Genomic DNA, 24,687 nt, shown 5'->3' with positions numbered 1-24,687 from the left:
TGGCTGCAGCTCAACTTCATTAAGGAAGAAATGCTGCTTGTTAGCGAGGGGAAACATTTAGGGGAATAGGAAGAGGTAATGCATCACCTACTGAAAATATATATTTCAATTTTACTACAGTCTGTAATCCCTTATATCATCTATGGGCCCTTTCTAATGCAGACCTAGTTAGGGTTAGCTGCTCTTCATTCTCTGCCTTGTCATGACTATTGGGGGCTGGAATGTTCTTGCTGTCAGTTCCATGGGTGGTGGAGGGTATCATAGGCTGGGGGAGGCTGTGCCTCCCCAAACAGCGGGGCGTGGCCCCTCTCATGCTCCACCCTCAGGCCCCTCCTGCCATTCCCGGCGTTCTGGCCTGGCCCTGGCCTGGCCCAGGCCAGCCTGCAGTGGGGTCTTAGGGTGGCTGGTGCTTGGGCCGTGTTGCCTGCCCGGCACTGCAGCCATGCCGCCTGGCAGCCTGGCACACTGGGGTGCTGTGGCCATGCTGCCCAGCGCTGGGGCCGGGGGCCACAGTGGGGATGCTTTGGGCTTCTTCAGGGGAGGAGGGGCAGAACAGGAGGGGGAGTGGGAGGGGAAGGGGAAGAGCCTTGGGCAGAAGGGGAGGGGCTGAGGGCTAGCCTCCCCAAATGGCCAATTCACTGGCTGCCCATGGTCAGTTTCTGTGGACTGACTTTGAAGACATGAAGCAGGGTTGAGGTCAGTGGAAGGCATGCATCTTTGGCTCTTTCTCCTCTTGGTGGTGCACCAGAGCTTGCATTTAGCAAATTTGAGGGCACAATCATAAAATGAATAGATTTGAATAGCTGCTAGTGGATATATTTTGCGTACCCTAACAATGTGGTTGCTAATATTTCTAGCACATGCCATAGAGGCTGTGATTAATACTACTTGCTATGGGAAGCTTTGTGTAATTTACATTGTTGAAATTTGTAAATAAGCATCTGCTTACCCCAGAGAATGATGTTGTAAGGGCCTGAAGCTCTTTACACATTTATTCCAGTGTAACTCCATTGACTTCAGTTGAGTTACTCTTGACATACATCACTGTATGTGAGAGGAGAATCAGGCTCTAAAACAGGGGTCGGCAACCTTTCAGAAGTGATGTGCCGTGTCTTCATTTATTCACTCTAATTTAAGGTTTTGCATGCCAGTAATACATTTTAATGTTTTTAGATCGTCTCTTTCTAGAAGTCTAAAATATATAATTAAATGATTGTTGTATGTAAAGTAAATAAGGTTTTTTAAATGTTTAAGAAGCTTCATTTAAAATTAAATTAAAATGCAGAGCCCCTCGGACCGGTGGCCAGGACCCGGGCAGTGTGAGTGCCACTGAAAATCAGCTCATGCGCTGCCTTTGGCATGCGTGCCATAGGTTGCCTACCCCTGCTCTAAAACATTAATGTAAATACATAAAATAACGATGCTTCATTTATATCCAATCTCTGAATATTTACTGTTTCTTAACTAAGTTCTCATACAAGCTGCTGACCACAATAAATTAGCCTGGAAATGTAGCTTTAAACTAGTTCAACTGAACAAAAAGTCTCCAGTAAATAAATTTCTACTAGTCTAGGTCTCAGGTGTGACCATCAGTCAGAGTGTACTTGTATTACGTTACTACTGGTGTGTGTTTTGGAATTGGGAGGTAAAGCATGAACTAGTTCTCTTTTTCTCAATACGGTCTGAAGGAAAGACTTCCTCAGGAGTGTATCCTGGAATTAGGGTTTGTTGTTTTACTTTTTAATTTTTAAAATAGTAAAGGATGGGTGGAAGCAGATGTCCACTGGAAGCTAGTTCAAGGAGCAGCTGCAGCAAATGTTTAGTCTTCTGCTGACTTATGATATGATGATGGAAGCTCTGACAATGGCAATACTATCCCAATACAGATACCTACCAATAAATGGACACAAATCAGATGTCAAGAATTATAACATTCATAAACCAGTCGGAGGACACTTCAATCTCTCTGGTCATGTGATTACAGACATGAAAGTTGCTATATTACAACAAAAGAACTTCACATCCAGACTCCAGCGAGAGACTGTTGAATTGGAATTCATTTGCAAATTGGATACAATTAACTTAGGTTACCTTACATAATGACTTAGCCACTCCCAGTCTCTATTCAAGGCTATTTCCCCTTGTTTTTTCCTACCCCCCCCCAAGACGTTCTTGTTAAACCCTGGATTTGTGCTGGAAATGGCCCACCTTGATTATCATACACATTGTAAGGAGAGTGATCACTTTAGATAAGCTATTACCAGCAGGAGAGTGGGGTGGGGGGAGACATTTTTTCATGCTTTGTGTGTATAAAAAGATCTTCTACACTTTCCACAGTATGCATCCAAGGAAGTGAGCTGTAGCTCACGAAAGCTTATGCTCAAATAAATTGGTTAGTCTCTAGGGTGCCACAAGTACTCCTTTTCTTTCTACCAAGGTAAGTATCTAGGTCAATATCTCCTCCTGGTCTTTCCCTATTTAAAGTTTTTAAGAAACAAAGAAATAGGGCCAGTTTAAAGCCAGCCTACCACTTTACATGCAACTACCGTGAAGAGCATATACCAGGAGTAATATGGTTTTGTGAGCGGGCGTTGCTTTATTCTACACCAAATGTATGCAGTGGAGAAGCCCAACTGAAAACTCAATTTACAAACGATAGTTTGTGATAGCCTTTTGGTCAGAAAGGGGCGTGATGTTGTGAGGTCACCATGGTATAAACAAGAGTGTAGCCTGTATAAAGTGTGCAGCTAAAATAATTGTTTCTGAGTCACATCCAATATGTGACTTCACATGGCAATAATATAGTAGAAAATAATGCCAGAATTCTTAACCTGGTTCATTTCTTCTGAACTTGCCCATTACGAAGGAGAAGGGAGGTGATGGATCAGGAAACAAGAATGAACATCTGTTTAATCTTTGGGGCTGTGGGAAAAGCATTCTGTTTTGCAGTGTGTCAGAGAAGCACGTTCAACACTTCACTTATTTTAAAAAAAATATTAAGGAATTGGTAGAGCTTATAATTATGCTGAGCCTAAGCTTCATTCGAACTCATTGTTATCCTTTTTAATTAAACATGGAGGAAGGATTCAAAGCATGGTTTATTCTTCTGCTGGTGCTGACACTACAGGCTGCTCTGAAATGTAATGTTTACAGTCTGTGGTGTGGGGCTCATTATATACTGCAAGCAGAGATTGAGGCTTTAGATAGTATATAGAAACAAGTAAAGGATTTTAAGAAGTAGATGCTTCTGAGGCTTGTAAAAGTGAAATTAAATCTCATGTTCTTAGTCACAGTTTTAGAGTGAGAAGTTAAGAAATCGTCTTCACTTATTTAGGGTAGGATCCACAAACGGACTGAGGTGTTACAAAGCTGAGTGCTGCAGGGCCTAATGTTCAGGCACCTACAAAATGCAAGAATAACACTGTGATCCAAAATACTGACTTAGGTGCCTAGGCGTCCTATACAGTGCATGGGAAGAGAATGCATTCTACAAAAAAACAGCATGCCATGGTGGAGTTGCCTAAGCTTGCCAGTGGGAGATGCCGACCAGAGGGGTGTAGCCAAGCCCTTCCACTCTCTCAGATATAGGTGCCTAAGTCCAGGCTGCAGGAAGGCACCTAGTTCTATTCAGCAATCCACCTGGAGCTAGGTTGCTTAGGCACCTAATGTATTTCTTGTGGGAGGAATTAGGTGCCTGCCTCTCTCCACACAGAATGGCCGGAGTGGAGGTGCCTATCTTATAACATTTAGCCCAGTGATTGGTGCCCTCTTGTGGGATATGGGAGACCCAGGTTCAAATCCCTTTCTTTGCCATAGGAGAGAGAGGATTTGAACAAGCCGCACATCAGAATATCCCATAGTTTAGTAGTAAGAGCTCTCTCCTGCGAGATGGGAGACCCCTGTTCAGATTTTTTCTCCCCCTCTGGCAGAGAGGGGAGAAATGAACCTGGGTCTCCCACATCCCAGGTGAGTGCTTTAACCACTTAAAAGTTATAAGGTGGGGAACACCCTCTCTTCCTCCTCACAGGTTTTGAATGGGATCCAATCTGGTAGGCAACCTCTGAAAAACGCCTACAGGATCAGTCCCTACATTTGACTTAGGTCGTCAAATGCCTGTCTGCCCCTGGGTTGTGGATTGCTCTGGGGAATAGGCTAGACACCTAGAGGGAAGCAGCAGTGTGCATGTCTAGAGGCAGAAACAGATTCACCTAGGGAGCTTTTACTCCGAAAAACATAGTCTAGTGCACTTAGGTTCCTACAGGGCTTGGTGGGAGTTTTGTGCAATGCAGTGGAGCCAAAACTGGGACTTGCATGCCTAAACCGGGGATTTAAGTGTCTGAGTCTGGGGTTTAGGTGCCTAAGTACTTCCGTGAATACTTTTAGTCACATATAGAGGGAAATACAGAAACAGCAATAGAAAGTTTTCAGGTTCTCTGAGTTTCTATAGCCAATGCTGAATTTTATGGATACACAGAATTTTCGAATATGTTGAAACAGAATATACTTTATAATCCTTATAGTGTTTTTAATTCTATATACTGTATTATCTGTTTTGATATACCATGTTTCCCAGGTACCCACTGCAATGGAAGAAAGTGGATATAAATTGGCAGAGCATACCTGGACTTTTTCTAAACACTGCTCCACTGAATGAGTGAAAGGTTTGAAACTGACGCATAGTGCTTCTGAGAATTTGTCAAGTTCACTTTACTGCTCTGCTCACTCAGAGTTCTGAGAGTGCTGCATTGTGGTTTGGTTAGAACCACAAAAATATTCACAATTAGCCCTGCTTCAAGTTTGAAATGTAATGCAAAACCAGTAGTGTTTCACTAGAGATTCTGCTCTTGAGCTTTATGCATTGTTTGTCCCTTTTTCCTTTTTGCTCTAGCTGCCCATCAGATTTTTTCTAGTTGCTCATGAACTGTTCATGGCATATTTAGAATTCAAGTCTGACTTACTGGGATAGGTTATATGAGGCAAGTGACAGGTTGGACGCCCTATAATGTTTTGTCTTCATCTCTGAGTGGCTGAGTGTATTCCATGTGATTCCAAGGTTCAGCCAAGCTCACAAGAAAAAATATAATCAGATAGTTTTATCAGAGAAGCTACAGTAGAGTTGATGTCTTTCTGACCAAGTGTAAAGCAAAATAGTGGGGGAGTCAACAAGACGCTTTTACCTAGTTCCTTGTGTGACTCTTGCAAGTCATGATTTTGTGGATCTATTACCTCCTGTAATTCCTTTGGGAATTGTTTTATTTTATATTTGGCCTGACAGAAATTTACTTTTATATAAATGGAAGCTGCTTATTTGTTTTGCTAATATGTGAAATCTCTTGTTGCATATTACTGAGGCCTACAGGGTATTATGCTGAGAAAAAGGCCTGCACATATCTTTATAATTCCCTGTGGTAGTGGAAAGTGAGTTAGTGGCACATTTTGCTTCAGATAATTCTCTTTTTTATGAGGGGAACTGTATTTGTATAACTGACATAATTCTATTTTGCTGTCAGACGGAAGTCTAGTGTATTATTTCTGGACAGAGGCCTACACACTCCAAAAATGTCCTCACTCGTTGCTTGGAAACTGCCTTTATTTAAGTTTAGTCTCATCTCATATGTCTTATGCATCATCGTATTTCCCACACCACAAGGTGGGTCAAAGCCATGAGAAAGTGCAGCAGCAGCAGTGGGTAGCATGCTCACAAGAACAACTGACAGCATCAGATGGACACTGCTGGATGCAGTGGGCCAGAGGTGGTTCCTTAGCTTCTTCAGCACTGGCCATTTCCCAACCTGGCATTTCTACTTAGAAACCTCTGAGAACTTCTTCCCTAAATATCCTTGTGACGGGATGTGCCCCTGAAGTGAAGCCTGGAAGCTTTTGAACCACTGTGCCCCCTAACTATTCAGCTGGGTTGGCCTCTGTCCCTGCTCTGCCAGTGACTCACAACCAGCCCCCTTTGAGCCCTGTTATCATCCAACACAACAGCAGGTGGTGCCACACACCCAACTGAGTCACCTGAGTAGTTTACCTAAGCCACTCCATGGACCAACACTGAAGGCACCAGCCAATTTACCAGCTCCCCAGCCTTGCACCCCTACTGGAGTATAAACCCAGAATTATACCATCTTGCACTGCACAGGGATCCCTATGGTGCAAGCTCATTAAATTAGTTCTCTCCCCCCTCGATGTGGGAAAAATATGCAAAGGTCTTTGTGCACAGAGCTAAGATTCCTTAACACTTCACTCAAAAACACACTGGTTAAGATAAAACATTAAACAAGTTTATAAACTACAGAAGGATAGATTTTAAGTTATAGCAAACGGATCAAAGCAGATTACGTAGTAAATAAAAACACAATCTTAGCCGAATAACAGATTTAAAATTTTTATTAAAGCAAATGTTAAAAAATATATATAATACATTGGTTGAGAAAAGAGTGTCTGTACATCTGGGTATAGTGCTTAGATTATCCACAAATACAAAGTTTGTTTTTAAAGTCATGTGATACATAGAGTACATAATCAGCAATAACCCACATTTAGGTGAATAGATTTAACAATACCGTTTAGATATTAGAATCCGAATACTCGGGTACATCACTCATGAAAAATTGTACAGAGATTTGGCTGTGGAAAGCAAAATATAACAATGAGTGGAGATTGTCCCTCAGTAATTAAGAATTAGGTAGGTTGTCCATTTAGAAAATGCAATCCACGAGGAAAGTATTTACTTTCCTGACTACGCTTCTCATTGGCACTCCATGGTATTGTCGATGCCTGGTGATGTGTTCTATGTAGATGTCCCTCGACCACCTGATGAAATCTGACACCATGAGATCACCTTCAGAACAAACAGTCTGTATGGTAACACCCATTGTTTCATGTTCTTTGTGTATATAAAATCTCCCCACTATATTTTCCACTGTATGCATCCGACGAAGTGAGCTGTAGCTCACGAAAGCTTATGCTCTAATAAATATGTTAGTCTCTAAGGTGCCACAAGTACTTCTTTTCTTTTTACAGATACAGACTAACACGGCTGCTACTCTGAAACCAGAACAAACTGAGTTTTCAGTGTAAGGAACATCTGCTGAAAATCCAGGCTTCAGGTATCAAAAATTGATTGGGTGTGGGTGGCCAAGAATCCATCTTATCAGAGTTCTTTTCTGATTTGTGTTGCTCTGAAAGGAGATCAGAAGCATGTTTATTGCCCCAGAAAAAAGACAAGGAACAGGAATTACAATCCAGTGCATTGCACTAACCCTTAGGACCTGTTGCTTAAATGCTGGCATTTGACTTGTTGCCCTTCTCATATGTAGAGAGTTGATGGTGGCTGCAGTTGTGAGGTGGCAGGAGTTGAGCTGGGGGGGGCTGGATCTGAACTGAGATAGGTGGCGGGTGCTGGTTTGCTGGGTCTTCATCCCCCCTGTCCAGTCTTTCAGTTACGTACATCAGCTCCACCAAAAATGTAGGCTGAATGTACGGCTTGAAATTTACAGTTTTGATTCAGATTATTAAGGTTCTTAACTCTTCACCATCATATTGTCATTAAAAGCTGATTCTCATAAGCGCTTCAGTGCATTAAACCCCTGACTTGCAGTCACTTTGCCAGTCTCTACCATTTGTTCTCTCAGCATGTCAGACTTTTGCCCATTTGAAGGTGCGGTAATGGAATTCTATCCTCTGCAGTTTTTAATTAGCAGATTCAACTGTAGCTTTTAAATCTAAATTGTCAATCTTCCTGATTATTTATACATTATCATTTGTGTTTTTACTTGCTTGTGTTGACTTTGTTGAAGCCCTACTATGTACGTATGAATATAACTAAATCAACCAACCAGCGTCTTTTAGGATGTTAACCCAGCATTGGTATTTACATTTTGACAATCTAAAGTATGTCTGTGGTTACAATTGTGAATCTGTTGAATAAATTAGCCATTTAGTGATATCATGTTTGATCTGGTTTGTCTTTTGTTTTAAACCATCTTGCTGTAGTCTAGTAATTGTTGTCATGTGTGAAGTTATAATTGAGTGATGAATGGAAATGACTATGGAAGTCTTAGAACTTTTCAATACTGCTGGAAATCCCCTTAGCATATATCCAGTTGGTGAAGAGCTGAATACACTTCATTTCCTCCAGTAATGCCCAGAAATATCTAATTCAATACTTTTCCATGAGCTCTCACACACTCTTGATAAGTAAATGTTAATGCAAAACTTCTAACCGTTTTCAATAGGACAATAGGAAATCAATAAGAAATCTGGACAAAAGTAATAAATATAAGCTTATTTGTGTCAACTTCATTAGTTCATTAGTCAACTATTTCCCCTCCATCATCATAACCTTACATATTTCTGGGCTTTTCAGTATCAGACAACTTCAGCAATATTTGTTTAGGTGGCCTTGTTGTGGTCTGTTCGTATTGGAGTCACATTTTGTGGCCTGTGGAGAAAGCAAGCTCCTTTAATTAAAAAAAGGAATTGAGGGGGTACCGTATAACTCTGTTATTGCCACTCATTGTTAGACGGATATGTTGCATTACCCTGATATTTAGTGATGGCATATAGTAAATTTAGAATGTAGCTAGATATAAATTAAATTAGAACTATCATATACATAGATGCAGGAAATTTATAAATTTACAGTCCCCAATGTCAAATTTACCAATCTGGTCTTGAATAACTACAGTGTTTGTTAGATAGTCTCTTGCTTTTAGGCAACTCAACTGGGATTTTCCAGCAGGACCTTAATAGAATTTGAACAGTTGAATTAACTTTATTGAGAATCTTGAAGCTTCATTCTCCTGAGACTGCTTTGAAGTTTTAGAGAGAGGTGAGGGATGAGTAAGTGACCCTGGAGGGACACAGAATTGGGGGACTTGTGCTGGCGACCATAATTTCACAACCTGCCACAACTAAATATCTAACAGCTGGATTCTGCCTGGCCCTCGTGGTACAATGGGAAAGGACGGAGTTAAGGAGCCTCAAACCCTTCTTGTGCAGCTTGTTTAAGAGTCAGGCAGAATTGCAATGAGGAGCTGCAAGAGGTTTTCTTGTGCTCTTTCTGGAGTGTAGTGCCTTCACGTCACGCCCCAGTGCAGCTCTGTGACTAAATGGCAAAGCTGAACACTGTGATTGCACAAGACAACTGCCTGGAAATATAAAACATATGAAACTGGAATGTATTGCTAATGTGTAGCTGGAATGTGTTCCTCCTCACCAATTTAGTTGGCTAAATAAAGCTCTAAATGTCTAAATCAGCAACAGGTTTCTATGATTTTCTGTGCCACACAGGCAGCAGAAGGCCAGGGATACTGGCTGAGCAGTGGGTGACATTCGGATAATCAGCAGAATGATATGCTTACTGCTGAAGTCCATAGAAACCAAAACTCACGTTGGGAAATTCTGTGGCACTCTGGAGCTGTTTATTTAATTTGAAGGTTTATTATATGATTTGTTTACAATTATGGTTATTTTAAGAGGATTATAATGCTGTTATTAAGGCTTAGTTTAAACGTCTATTCTCAGCTATTTATAACTTGGAGAAAAATGTGTCTATGCAGAAATTTGGCATACAGTGTCCCAGGATGGGTAGTGAGTCCTTTTCTCTCTTTCTAAAATATGGAAAAAAAAATCTTTGGCTGCTTTCTGTTTTGAAGGAGGCAAACATTTTTTTAGTGGTTTTATATGCATTTTGTTCTCTCTTGGCAAAGCCTTATACGTGGGGATAGGGGAACAAATTTTCCAGGCTTTTAATCTTTTATGTCAACCATTTCCTTTTTGATATTCCAAACAATGTACTTTGAGTAGTCGTTACTATTTAATATAGCCAATACATACTTCAGTAAATAGTAAACCACTCAATATTTATAATAGCTATTTCTTATATTTTGTTGCATCTGATTCCATAGACGTATAAAATGATTAGGTCAACATTTGCTCTTGAAACAAAAAAAAATTGCATATTTGATTATATGTATAACATAAATGATTGTATAGTTTTATAAAACTCCTCCTCTTTCTTTTACCCCATCAGAATGTACAGTGTGATTTCATTTTTCTTTTCTATTTGTTTTGTGTTGATTTTTTTTATGTCATGTGGATTGACTGCTGGGGAACTTTACGTGTCTTCTTCAAATCTTACACTTTTTAATGTGCAGAATCAGAGCTGCATTGAATAACTTCTGCTTCATATGGTTCTCTATGACTGGGGAAGTGGAGGTTGAATTGAACAGATTTGTTCCCCATAAATTACATGTAAAGTTGTGAAACAAAGTTGGACATATGTTCCGATGGAAGCCATGCACTTGCAGTAACTCCTAAGCCCCAGTGGGAGGAAGAGACGAAAAGGGTCAGATATGCTCTTAGGTTCTGGTCTTTGCATGTATTTGCTGTCCCCAAACAGAGGTAGATCTCTTTTCCTCCTTCATTGAACTTAACTGTCCAGTGTCCTGTCCTACCCAATGAGTATTCATAGACCACAGGTCCTTAGAATCATAGAATATCAGGGTTGGAAGGGACCTCAGGAGGTCATCTAGTCCAACCCCCTGCTCAAAAGCAGGACCAATCCCCAATTACATCATCCCAGCCAGGGCTTTGTCAAGCCTGACCTTAAAAACTTCTAAGGAAGGAGATTCCACCACCTCCCTAGGCAACGCATTCCAGTGTTTCACCACCCTCCTAGTGAAAAAGTTTTTCCTAATATCCAACCTAAACCTCCCCCACTGCAACTTGAGACCATTACTCCTTGTCCTGTCCTCTTCTACCACTGAGAATAGTCTAGAACCATCCTCTCTGGAACCACCTCTCAGGTAGTTGAAAGTAGCTATCAAATCCCCCCTCATTCTTCTCTTCTGCAGACTAAACAATCCCAGTTCCCTCAGCCTCTCCTCATAACTCATGTGTTCCAGACCCCTAATAATTTTTGTTGCCCTTCGCTGGACTCTTTCCAATTTATCCACATCCTTCTTGCAGTGTGGGGCCCAAAATTGGACACAGTACTCCAGATGAGGCCTCACCAATGTCGAATAGAGGGGGACGATCACGTCCCTCGATCTGCTCGCTATGCCCCTACTTATACATCCCAAAATGCCATTGGCCTTCTTGGCAACAAGGGCACACTGCTGACTCATATCCAGCTTCTCGTCCACTGTCACCCCTAGGTCCTTTTCCGCAGACCTGCTGCCTAGCCATTAGGTCCCTAGTCTGTAGCTGTGCATTGGGTTCTTCCATCCTAAGTGTAGGACCCTGCACTTATCCTTATTGAACCTCATCAGATTTCTTTTGGCCCAATCCTCCAATTTGTCTAGGTCCCTCTGTATCCTATCCCTGCCCTCCAGCGTATCTACCACTCCTCCCAGTTTAGTATCATCCGCAAATTTGCTGAGAGTGCAATCCACGCCATCCTCCAGATCATTTATGAAGATATTGAACAAAACCGGCCCCAGGACCGACCCCTGGGGCACTCCACTTGACACTGGCTGCCAACTAGACATGGAGCCATTGATCACTACCCGTTGAGCCCGACAATCTAGCCAACTTTCTACCCACCTTATAGTGCATTCATCCAGCCCGTACTTCTTTAACTTGCTGACAAGAATACTGTGGGAGACCGTGTCAAAAGCTTTGCTAAAGTCAAGCAACAATACATCCATTGCTTTCCCTTCATCCACAGAACCAGTAATCTCATCATAGAAGGCGATTAGATTAGTCAGGCATGACCTTCCCTTGGTGAATCCATGCTGACTGTTCCTGATCACTTTCCTCTCATGTAAGTGCTTCAGGATTGATTCTTTGAGGACCTGCTCCATGATTTTTCCGGGGACTGAAGTGAGGGTGACTGGCCTGTAGTTCCCAGGATCCTCCTTCTTCCCTTTTTTAAAGATTGGCACTACATTAGCCTTTTTCCAGTCATCCGGGACTTCCGCCGTTCGCCACAAGTTTTCAAAGATAATGGCCAATGGCTCTGCAATCACAGCCGCCAGTTCCTTTAGCACTCTCGGATGCAACTCGTCCGGCCTCATAGACTTGTGCACGTCCAGCTTTTCTAAATAGTCCCTAACCACCTCTTTCTCTACAGAGGGCTGGCCATCTATTCCCCATGTTGTGATGCCCAGCGCAGCAGTCTGGGAGCTGACCTTGTTAGTGAAGACAGAGGCAAAAAAAGCATTGAGTACATTAGCTTTTTCCACATCCTCTATCACTCGGTTGCCTCCCTCATTCATTAAGGGGCCCACACTTTCCTTGGCTTTCTTCTTATTGCCAACATACCTGAAGTAACCTTTCTTGTTACTCTTAACATCTCTCGGTAGCTGCAGTTCCAGGTGCGATTTGTATTATATTCATTGTATTCATTATACTCAAATAGTTCTGGCATGCCATTTAGTGTGAAAGGCTACAGCTCTTCCACTGTGTGGCAACCCTTTCTTTTCCCAGCTATTAAACACATGCTAGCCAGACAGCTGCTTCTTTGTCCCCCTCTTGTCTGCTTGGATCCACTTATACTATTGTATCCCCCATGTACCGCTGCTTGGTTGCCACCTTAAAATGTCCACCACAGAACTGTTGTCCTCTCCACCCTCCCATCATCCTCTGAAATTATTGACCCAGTGCCCAGTACAAAGTAGAGTGGGGCTATTTAAATTGGTCTAAGGGTTTGGCCCATTGATTTCTATGGAAGTCTTGCAACAATAAGAACTGAATAAGGATTTACAGAATTTGGCCCATAGAATGAAAAAAATATGGCAACCAAAGTTTTTGTGAAATTTTTTCGTGCACTAAATATAAGGTTCAGTTCATTTAATCCATTTTTGCTCTTATTTTCAGCCATAGTCACAATTTTATTCATAGCTCAGCCGTGGCATTTGTCATGTAACAATAATTACCTGATAATCATGAAAATACCCAGATGTATGCCCTTTTTTCTGAAGCCTTGCCACATTTGTGAAAAGAACTTTTTTTAAAAAAAGAAAAACAATATGCAGCAGATGTGAAAGTTTTTTACCTTCAAATTTAAATAGGTTTATATTCTCAGTGAGTGTGGGCTTAGCATGGGCCAACAAAGTTTTAGCTCACCAGATGTTGAATGTGATCTCATAGATGCTATACAGCTGTTTTCTATTTCTTTCTTTACTGTGCTCGCATAAATGTACACTAAATGCATTGATTTTTATTGTATTTTTGGAATGATTGTGCATATTACTACAGTGAATTTAATATAATCTTGTGGGGCACATATGCACACAGCATCCACTGAAATCAGTGGGAGACAATATGATAATGCTATAAAGGTATATTACTGTGTTGCTCTATCCCTTTCCAATACTTCACTGGAAAACAGAAGTTCTCCAGCCACTAGGTTGAAACTGCAGTGACAGTGCAAATAAGACTGGGTTGAAAGATAGATTTTACATCCAGTTGTGAATGCTGTGAAGTTAGGGGTTGTTTTTATTCTTTGCAAGAGTGACTTCTCAAGTCTAGATCTAGTTTCTGTGAAAGCTGTGTCTCCTGTATTCATGAGCCTTCCCCATTGGTCCACAGTTTCATTGTTCTAGTTTAGTGGAACTTAGCAGTCCTGGGAGGTCATGGAGGGAGTGGCATTCTCTCAAGTAGCAAGAATTAATCCCATAGAGGGCTTTAACTGTGAAAATGAAGACATTGAATTGGACTGCATTCAGTGCAGTGCAGAGAACACAGTGTCTTCCAGAGCTCTTGATAGTATCATGTGCTTCCACACTATCCCAGCCCCAAAATGGGTCTGTAGTAATATGTCCAAATTTAACCATTTGAATTGTTTTTAAAGACGTACAGCTTTTCTTCCTAAACTGCTGTAAAACCATTTCAAAAGGTCCTGAATTTAATTACATAGGGTCTTAATTACAATAGCTCCCCACCTGTCCATTTGATTCAATATCAGACCAGCCAAATAACAAACAAGGGAAATTTCATTTCCCTCCTTCTGCTTTTGTGCCCCACATTCTCTGTACTCCCTCTTCTACTCCTTATATTTTCCTTAGTCTTTTCACCTTATTGCTGCCTTCCTCTCCTCTTCCCACCTCAGCTTCCCACCTTTTTAATCTTCTCGTACACCTATAAACGTTTTCTTCTTGTCTGGCAAGTACCTTCCCTATTCTCTTTTAAATCCTATTGAAAGTCTACCTCTTCCAACATGTCCTCCTTCTATGTCATCATTAATAATCTCTTCACCCCTCCTCCCCTTGACTTATGTGTCTCAGTCTTGTCTGATGTATGGCTCAATCTTTTACAACATTTACACACACAGGTAACTGTATTCTCATCTTAATTAATTAGCCTCTTACTCCACCTTTTCGTGTTCTTGGTATGCATATCTATCTATCTTCTTACTATATGTTCCATTCTATGCATCCAATGAAGTGGGCTCTAGCCCACGAAATCTTATGCTCAAATAAATTTGTTAGTCTCTAAGGTGCCACAAGTATTCCTTGCATAATGACAGGCTTCAGAGTAGCAGCCGTGTTACTCTGTATCTGCAAAAAGAAAAGGAGGACTTGTGGCACCTTAGAAACTAACAAATTTATTTGAGCATAAGTTTTCGTGAGTTATAGCTCAGTTCATTGGATGCATTCAGTGGATCCAGTGAAGTGAACTGTAGCTCACGAAAGCTTATGCTCAAATAAATTTGTTAGTGTCTAAGGTGCCACAAGTCCTTTTCTTTTTACAAGTACTGCTGTTCTTTATTCAGTTGGGCTCCCATACATAAATGTTTACAGGATTGGGTCCTTAGTTTCTAAGCTTTTTGACATAGGAAATATGTTGTGTGTCATAAAGCACAACGTTCATTTAAATAAATAATTATGTTTAATAATAATTTATGACCCTGATAGAGAAATATAAAATGAATGCAAATAAACTCTGCTCCTTCACATCTTCCCCCATCCAAGGTGTGCAACATGGCGTCACAGAATTTTTTTAAAGGCACCCTGCAGGCATGTTTCTTTTTCTGTTGATAAAATGACTTCATACCTGGGTTTACAAGAAGCAGTGATAAAACTGATAATATGTTAAACATGTATTTTTATTTAACAGTGAATCTATCATTTTGTGTTTCAGGAATTTCAAATATCTGGACTTCCTGACTATGTTAAAATTGTAGAAGTTGGGCCAAGAGATGGATTACAAAATGAAAAGGTAATTTATGTCACCATCCATTTTTGCATTGTTTCCATGTGGATGCTTATCATTATGTACAATGTACATGTCATAATTTTTAATCCTTTTTCACCTAATTAATTGGTTATTAAATTGGATATTTAAAATAAATAGCAAGCCATGACTGTTTTGTTGTGTTGAGATATGCTTGCTTTATTATTGCACCATCCTCCATCTCTACTCCTCCTGTTTGTTTTGTCCATCAGCTTTATGATGTCATAATCTAGATTGAAAACTCTTTGGTGCAGGAAGTGCCTAGCACTGTGTGGCAATGATCCCTGTTCAGCACTCTTAGATGCTACAATAATAAATTAAAGCTTTACCATCCTTCCTGAAGAGCAGCCTATGGGAGAAGAAAAATAACTTGCCATAAACTGTGCAAGATTTCTGTTTCTACCCTATCTTCCACCTGGTACCTGGGATGGGAACTGGATGGTGGCCTAATGTAGTGGGAATAAAGCTGGGCCATGTAAAATTGGACCCAAATGCCATGGTTCCTAACCATATCCCAGAATAAAACACCCGTTTCCGTAGGCAGCATGGCAGATTCATGTACCTCACCACGGCTGGAGCGTTAATATGACAATGGGAAAATTAATTACTGGGGGTTTTTTTGGCTTTCTTCCTCCCAGTGGACCAGTATACAATGATTGCTTTCTGGGTCCCCTCTTGTCTGTGGAGACGCTTTATCCCCACCTCTGCCATCTCTTGTGAAGCCATCTGTTTACAGTGTTCTCATTGAATGGCTTCTTCAGACTCCAGGGAAGGGGTGGAGAATGGAGTGGGCGCATGCATACTGCTTCCTGGGCCATTGTGTGTTTGCTACCCACTGCCTGCCCACAAGGGGAAGAGTATGTGGTCATGGTTAACTACTTTAAATGAAGTATGGATGCTTATTTTGTGCTGTGGGCATTTTATTTGCAAAAGGTACTTCTTGTATGATGGATATTTTACAATGAAATGCTTCCATATCCATAGGTTACAGTTCCCACAGATATCAAAATTGAGTTAATCAACCGACTTTCCAAAGCAGGCTTGTCTGTAATAGAAGCAACCAGTTTTGTTTCATCAAAGTGGGTACCTCAGGTAGGTAAAATGTATACAATTGAGAACTGTTTCAGTTTACATGCCCCACTATTCAGAAATGAATTAATTATCAGAAGAGTCAAAACAGTTGAGTTTTCTCACACCCTAGCTAATAATTATATGTAAGAGAGTACAACTGAGCTCACCTACTGTGTTTTGTAAAATTAGCTGTTGCAGTGAGATCCCTTCTATAGTTCTAAAGCCTTAAATTCCACCTGGTCCATAGGGAATTTCGGGCCAATTTTTAAAGGTATTTAGGTGGCTTAAGATGCTGCTACCTTTAAAAATCTGGCCCTTCCTGTGTGGCATGCAGGGTGAATTCCAATGAATCATGCTGAGCTCTTTTAAAATAGACACTTGTTTTTCTCAGATGGATGGAACTGTAAGGCTCCAGAACCCTAAAGATCTATTGGTATCATTATAGATGTTTGGCATCTGTCTATGGCCATATGGAGGTTATTCAACAACAGTTATAATGTGTATCTTATGTGCTACTTTTGCTATGTACCAGCAGAAACAAGGCGTAAAATCCTGGCCTCGCTAAAGTCAATTAAAAAACTCCAGTTGACTTCAATGGAGGCAGGAGTTTGTCCACGGTTTGATATTGTAGACTAAGTCCTAATTGGTACACAGCTCCCACTACAGTTGATTGTTGTTGCAGTTAAAGCTGAAGAAAATCAATTATGATTTATATTTCTTAAACTTATTTACAGAAACCTAATTACACACTTGCATGCCAAAAAATACAGGCTCATTTGAATTTATAATTTCTGGGTGCAATTAATCTGATTGCATACACATGTCAAGTAATTGCATGTACAAATGATCAATTATGTGTCTAGCCATTTGTGAATGCACTCACCTACTTAACGCATGCACACCGAGTCATTCCATATAGAAATACACTTGTATTTTGCATCTGATGGTTTGATGGTTCATGGCAAACAAGTCTTGTGCATTTAATTGTCTGTGCTTTATGTAAATTAAATACATGCAAAGGTATATCAAGCATTTTTAAAAACTTTCTAAATCTAAAATGTTTATTATTTTAATTAACCTTTATTTCATTCTACAAATTTAAACAGAACAGAAATAGCATTGCAACTAGTACAACATTCATCATCTGTGCAAACAGAATTTAGTGAAGGACAGTATGCAGAGCATTTTAACCAGGGGTATTTTACATAGTACTAGAGTGATAAATACTTGAAAACCATTGAAGTGAGAGGGAGAGGATTATAAGTTTTGATATATTGTTTTTGCTGCATATTGTCTGTTAAAATGTGTGGAAAATATTTCTATTTAGGGTATGTCTACACTATGAAATTAGGTCAAATTTATAGAAGTCGGTTTTGTAGTAAGCGGTTTTATACAGTTGATAGTGTGTGTCCTCACACAAGTGCTCTAAGTGCATGTAGTCAGCAGAGTGTGTCCACAGTACCGAGGCAACCTTCGACTTCCGGAGTGTTGCACTGTGGGTGGCTATCCCACAGTTCCCGCAGTCTCCACCACCCATCTGAATTCTGGGTAGAAATCCCAGTGCCTGATGGGGCTAAAACATTGTCGCGGATGGTTCTGGGTACACATCGTCAGGCCCCCATTCCCTCCCTCCCTCTGTGAGAGCAAGGGCAGACAATCGTTTTGTGCCTTTTTTCTTGAGTTACCTGTGCAGACGCCATACCACGGCAAGCATGGAGCCCCCTCAGCAAACCGTCACCGTATGTCTCCAGGGTGCTGGCAGACGTGGTACTGCATTGCTACACAGCAGCAGTTAATTGCCTTTTGGCAGCAGACAGTGCAGTATGACTGGTAGCCATCATCGACGTAGTCCTGGGTGCTCTTTTAATCGGATGCATGGGCAAACATGGGAGTGACTCAGTCAGGTCATTTCCCTTTTAAGTTTTGTCTCTTGGCGATTCAGGCCTACCAGCAGTGCACTGTCTTTTAACCTCCAGCCAGCAGAAGATGATGGCTAGTCGTCATACTGCACCGTCTTCTGCCGAGCACCCAGGAGATGATGACGGCTAGCGGTTGTACTGCACAGTCTGCTGCCAGCAAGATGTATAAAGATAGATGAAGTGGCTCAGAACAAGAAATAGACCAGATTTGTTTTGTATTCATTTTCTCCTCCTTCCCTCTGTGAAATCAACGGCCTGCCAAACCCAGGGGGTTTCTATCCTTGAGGGGGCCGTTCAGTTTCTCGCAAAGCCACCCCCTTTGTTGATTTTAATTCCCTGTACGGCTTCCCTGTAAGCCAACCCTGTAAGCCATGTTGTCAGTTGCCCCTCCCTCCGTCAGGGCAATGGCAGACAATCGTTCCGCGCCTTTTTTCTGTGCAGACGCCATACCACGGCAAGCCTGGAGCCCGCTCAGATCACTTTGGCAATTAGGAGCACATTAAACACCATGCGCATTATGCAGCAGTATATGCAGCACCGGAACCTGGCAAAGCCAAACCGGGCGAGTAGGCGACGTCAGCGCGATAACATGAGTGATGAGGATATGGACACAGACTTCTCTCAAAGCAGGGGCCCTGGCAATGTGGGCATCATGGTGCTAACGGGGCAGGTTCATGCAGTGGAACGCTGATTCTGGGCTCGGGAAACAAGCACAGACGGGTGAGACCACATAGTGTTGCAGGTCTGGGACGATTCCCAGTGGCTGTGAAACTTTCGCATGCGTAAGGGCACTTTTATGGAACTTTGACTTGCTTTCCCCTGCCCTGAGGCACAAGAATACCAAGATGAGAGCAGCCCTCACAGTTGAGAAGCAAGTGGCAATAGCCCTGTGGAAGCTTGCAACGCCAGACAGCTACCGGTCAGTCGGGAATCAATTTGGAGTGGGCAAATCTGCTGTGGGGGCTGCTGTGATGCAAGTAGCCAACGCAATCAAAGATCTGCTGATATCAAGGGTAGTGACCCTGGGAAATGTGCAGGTCATAGTGGATGGCTTTGCTGTAATGGGATTCCCTAACTGTGGTGGGGCCATAGACGGAACCCATATCCCTATCTTGGCACCGGAGCACCAAGCCGGCAAGTACATAAACCGCAAGGGGTACTTTTCAATAGTGCTGCAAGCACTGGTGGATCACAAGGGACGTTTCACCAACATCAACGTGGGATGGCCGGGAAAGGTACATGACACTCGCATCTTCAGGAACTCTGGTCTGTTTCAAAAGCTGCAAGAAGGGACTTTATTCCCAGACCAGAAAATAACCATTGGGGATGTTGAAATGCCTATATGTATCCTTGGGGACCCAGCCTACCCCTTAATGCCATGGCTCATGAAGCCGTACACAGGCAGCCTGGACAGTAGTCAGGAGCTGTTCAACTACAGGGTGAGCAAGTGCAGAATGGTGGTAGAATGTGCATTTGGACATTTAAATGCACGCTGGCACAGTTTACTGACTCGGTTAGACCTCAGCAAAACCAATATTCCCACTGTTATTACTGCTTGCTGTGCGCTCCACAATCTCTGTGAGAGTAAGGGGGAGACGTTTATGGCGGGGTGGGAGGTTGAGGCAAATCGCCTGGCTGCTGGTTTCATACAGCCAGACACCAGGGCGGTTAGAAGAGCACAGGAGGGCGTGGTACGCATCAGAGAAGCTTTGAAAACCAGTTTCATGACTGGCCAGGCTACGGGTGAAAGTTCTGTTTGTTTCTCCATGATGAAACCCCCAGCCCCTTGGTTCACTCTACTTCCCTGTAAGCTAACCACCCTCCCTCCTCCCTTCAGTCAGCGCTGTTAGAGGCAATAAAGTCATTGTTGCTTCACATTCATGCATTCTTTATTCATTTATCACACAAATAGGGGGATAGCTACCAAGGTAGCCCAGGAGGGGTGGTGGAGGAATGAAGCACCAGGAGGGGTGGTGGAGGAGGGAAGGACAAGGCCACACAGCACTTTAAAAGTTTACAACTTTAAAACTTATTGAATGCCAGCCTTCTGTTGCTTGGGCAATCCTCTGGGGTGGAGTGGCCGGGTGGCCGGGGGCCCCCCCCACCACGTTCTTGGGCGTCTGGGTGAGGAGGCTATGGAACTTGGGGAGGAGAGCAGTTGGTCACACAGGGGCTGTAGCGGCGGTCTGTGCTCCTGCTGCCTTTCCTGCAGCTCAACTATATGCTGGAGCATATTGGTTTGATCCTCCAGCAGCCTCAGCATTGAATCCTGCCTCCTCTCATCATGCTGCTGCTATTTTTCAGCTTCAGCCCTCTCTTCAGCCCGCCACTTACTCTCTTCAGCCCGCCACCTCTCCTCCCGGTCATATTGTGCTTTCCTGCGCTCTGACGTTGTCTGCCTCCACACAGTCATCTGTGCTCTGTCAGTGTGGGAGGACACCATGAGCTCAGAGAACATTTAATCATGAGTGCGTTTTTTTCGCCTTCTAATCTTCACTAGCATCTGGGAAGGAGAAGATCCTGTGATCATTGAAACACATGCAGCTGGTGGAGGAAAAAAAAAAGAGGCAGTGGTATTTAAAAAGACACATTTTCTAGAACAATGGCTACACTCTTTCACGGTAAACCTTGCTGTTAACATTACATACACAGCACATGTGCTTTTGTTCTAAGGTCGCATTTTGCCTCCCCCCACCACGTGGGTAGCCCCTCACCCCCCACCAGCTAACAGCGGGGAACATTTCTGTTCAGCCAAAGGCAAACAGCCCAGCAGGAATGGGCACCTCTGCATGTCCCCTTAAGAAAAGCACCCTATTTCAACCAGGTGACCATGAATGATATCATTCTTCTGAGGATAACACAGAAAGATAAAGAACGGATGTTGTTTGAACGCCAGCAAACATACACTGCAATGCTTTGTTCTACAATGATTCCTGAATACGTGCTACTGGCCTGGAGTGGTAAAGTGTCCTACCATGGTGGGTGGAATAAGGCTGCCCTCCCCAGAAACCTTTTGCAAAGGCTTTGGGAGTACATCCGGGAGAGCTGCAAATGCCAGGGCAAATTAATCATTAAACATGGTTGCTTTTAAACCATGTATAGTATTTTAAAAGGTACACTCACCAGAGGTCCCTTCTCCACCTGGTGGGTCCGGGAGGCAGCCTTGGGTGGGTCCGGGGGGGACTGCCTCCAGGTCCAGGGTGAGGAACAGTTCCTGGCTGTCGGGAAAACCGGTTTCTCTGCTTGCTTGCTGTGAGCTATCTACAATTTCATCGTCGTCATCTTCCTCATCCCCAAAACCTGCTTCTGTGTTGCCTCCATCTCCGTTGAAGGAGTCAAACAACACGGCTGGGGTAGTGGTGGCTGAACCCCCTAAAATGGCATGCAGCTCATCATAGAAGCGGCATGTTTGGCGCTCTGACCCAGAGCGGCCGTTCATCTCTCTGGTTTTCTGGTAGGCTTGCCTCAGCTCCTTAAGTTTCACGCGGCATTGCTTCGGGTCCCTGTTATGGCCTCTGTCCTTCATGCCCTGGGAGATTTTGACAAACGTTTTGGCATTTCAAAAACTGGAATGTAGTTCTGATAGCACAGATTCCTCTCCCCATATAGCGATCAGATCCCGTACCTCCCGTTCGGTCTATGCTGGAGCTCTTTTGCGATTCTGGGACTCCATCATGGTCACCTCTGCTGATGAGCTCTGCATGGTCACCTCTGCTGATGAGCTCTGGCCAGCGTGGCAAGCTGCAGGTGACCATGCAAACAGGAAATTGAAATTCAAAAGTTTGCGGGCCTTTTCCTGTCTACCTGGCCAGTGCATCTAAGTTGAGAGTGCTGTCCAGAGAGGTCACAATGGAGCACTCTGGGATAGCTCCCAGAGGCCAATACTAATAATCTAATCTAATTGCGTCCACAGTACCCCAAATTCGACCCGGCAATGCCAATTTAAGCGCTAATCGACTTGTCAGAGGTGGATTAGGGAAATCGATTTTAAGAGCCCTTTAAATCGAAAAAAAGGGCTTCATCGTGTGGACGGGTGCAGGTTTACATCAATTTAACGCTGCTAAATTCGACCTAAACTCCTAGTGTAGACCAGGGCTTAGATTGTGCCTGGCTGTTTAGTAGCCCAGTAGGGGAGTTGGAGTGAGTAAGGATTCTGCCCTGCCTTGTAAGGCCATGCCATATAAGGGCCATCCACATCACAGCAATGAGTGCGCCAGAAGGTGCAGGGGTTGCATGCCAGATATTCCTCTGGGAGAAACTTGGTGGGGCCATGGTTCTACCCCTGTGGGCTGGCCAGCAAATCAGGCTGGCTGGGCAGCAGGGAGTATGTTGTACCCTCTAAAGTTGTGTAACGAATTATTCCCTCCATGCCAGAGCAACAGGAGAACCCAGGGGACATTGGCATACTGCCTCCTGGTCTTCTCCACTGTGATGGGTTCTTCTGGGTAGCCTGCCAGTTACATAATCTAGCTCAAGTTTGCAGTATGCTTTCTTAATTGTTCACGTTAAAAGCTTTTATTGTAACTCACCATGCACTGTACCATCACACACTGATAGTTACAGCGTCAGACAATAACGTAGGGTTTTAATGTTAGCCTGCAAAGCCTAAGGCAAACATAGGTCTATTTCTTTTTCTTGTGTATGTTTAATTCTTTCCTTTTCCCATGAGACCTTTAGAATAGCAAATTTAACTCAGACTTGTCAGATTCAGAAAAAAGAACAATTCCTTCTTATCTCAAATTCAAGTCTGAATATTTTCTTTTAATGGCTTATATGACGTTTAAAATAGTTTTGGTTTAAATGATAAGGTTGTATTGCTTGGAGATGGAGTGCAGTCTTGATTATGTCTTTTCTTCCCCCCCTCCCCCTTTTTTTTTCTTCTCATAGGTCATGGGAATAGAAGTCCCGGTTATGTTTAGATCATTCATTCACTTATTTCTTTTTTTAGTATTTTAAAGCTCTTTTATGATTTCCCTTCTACTGTTTTGTTTGGCAGAGAAATTATGATTGAAAAAAGCCAAAAGAAAAGGTTCCACAGTAGCAAGGTGCCATATAAAACAGGATCCCATACCTATAATCTAAATGGCCAAAAATGATAAATACTTGCCATTAAAAAGCATATTTTAAAGTAAAATCTGGAAAATATTTTATTAAAATGTTAAATGTAATAAAATGCAGTTTGTTAAAATAAGACTTTGCTTACAGGAAAAACAGCAAGGGGACAAATATAATACATGAAACATTATTTAGAACAAGCAGTTTCATACGGCTTGAATCACAACATCATTTCATTTTGTTAAATATATTTTAAATCCTGCAATGATTTTTAAAGTGTGGAATTAGTTCCAGCACTTAGTATTAATCATTTGGGTTCAAAGGTCTGAAAAATGAAGATCTTGTTTTTATTTAATTAAGGACTGAAAGCTTGTTCTTAAAGCAATAAGCTATGACCAAGTGCGTTTTTAGTGATTATCACATATGTGTAGGTTGCTATACTGATTGATTTCATGTAGAAGCTATTATAAATAGATTGCCTAGCACCAACATCCTGTCCCTGACATGGGATAAATTACGAGCATGGGTACAAGTAAATGGTGTGTGTATCTATTAAATACTTTGGAGCCCTATATCTACTTCTTCAAAGGCATATATTTGGGGTTAAATTTGAGGAGGCAGCTGCATGTGTGTGCACCATGTTTTTCAGGATATATTTTCCCAATGGGAAACCAAAAATGTATGTGTGTTGCCTTATATCTCATTTTCTTCATCAAAACAAAATCTGGTGGAGCTAATGGTGTGAGTCTCGTGCAACAAATGAGATTTGAGAAGAAGATGGTGTGGAGACTAATGATTGTTCTTCATTAATCATAATCAGTGGATTAAAGTTGGATCTGTGCATTCATGCCACTTGCTGTTTTGGGCCCCACTAGCACTGTTTTTGCCTTACAACTTTGTGAGCTGTCAAATAAATATCTCATCCATCCTGGTTTTCATACAGACTAAGGATGTGATGTGGAAAGTGCTGACAGCCTCCTACAATGTGCTGTGTACACTCAACTTCCTCTGCACCTGCCAGGATCATATCCTTAATTCATGCTTTATTAAAGAATTAACATACATTTTGACAATTTTTAGAAAATATAATTTGTGTTTCCAGTGTTAAAATTAGAAATGGTCTGAACCGGAATCTCAAATTTGACTCTCCTTCTGTTGAATCTCAGGAGTCCTTCAGATTCCAGACCAGGAAAGAACCTGTTCAGATGCCACCCAGTACATTTTGTGAGAACAGCCAATATAACGAGAGTTCTTTCATTTTAGATGAAATCACACAACAGCTTTTAAGATTTTGGTGCCATTTTATATCTAGCTACAGTTTGACTTACAACACACACTCTGAACCTTGTTTTAAACCAATAGCATTCTAGATCCAAACACAGCCTCCTAGGATATGCCTATACTACAGTTAGACATCTGTGGCTGGCCCGTGCTATCTGACTCAGGCTCGCGTGGC

At 42.2% G+C, this 24,687-nt stretch overlaps 1 protein-coding gene across 3 annotated transcripts in view; it reads left to right on the top strand.

The window, feature by feature from the left end:
• Positions 1-24,687, top strand: part of HMGCLL1 (3-hydroxy-3-methylglutaryl-CoA lyase like 1) — a 109,016-nt gene that overhangs the window by 15,638 nt on the left and 68,691 nt on the right. For 2 of the 3 annotated variants that reach the window (XM_073335123.2, XM_073335120.2), the window contains exons 2-3: positions 15,094-15,171; positions 16,171-16,278. Coding sequence is in view for 2 of the 3 variants with exons in the window: in XM_073335120.2 (XP_073191221.1) it covers positions 15,094-15,171; positions 16,171-16,278 (186 nt within the window). In the remaining variant the exon portion in view is untranslated. The remainder of the gene's footprint in view (positions 1-15,093; positions 15,172-16,170; positions 16,279-24,687) is intronic. The other variant, XM_073335121.2, reaches the window with a different exon arrangement.

The sequence above is a fragment of the Lepidochelys kempii genome, chromosome 3 (assembly GCF_965140285.1).
Source record: "Lepidochelys kempii isolate rLepKem1 chromosome 3, rLepKem1.hap1, whole genome shotgun sequence".
Taxonomy (NCBI): Eukaryota; Metazoa; Chordata; order Testudines; family Cheloniidae; genus Lepidochelys; species Lepidochelys kempii.
This window is presented reverse-complemented; position numbering and strand designations above follow the sequence as displayed.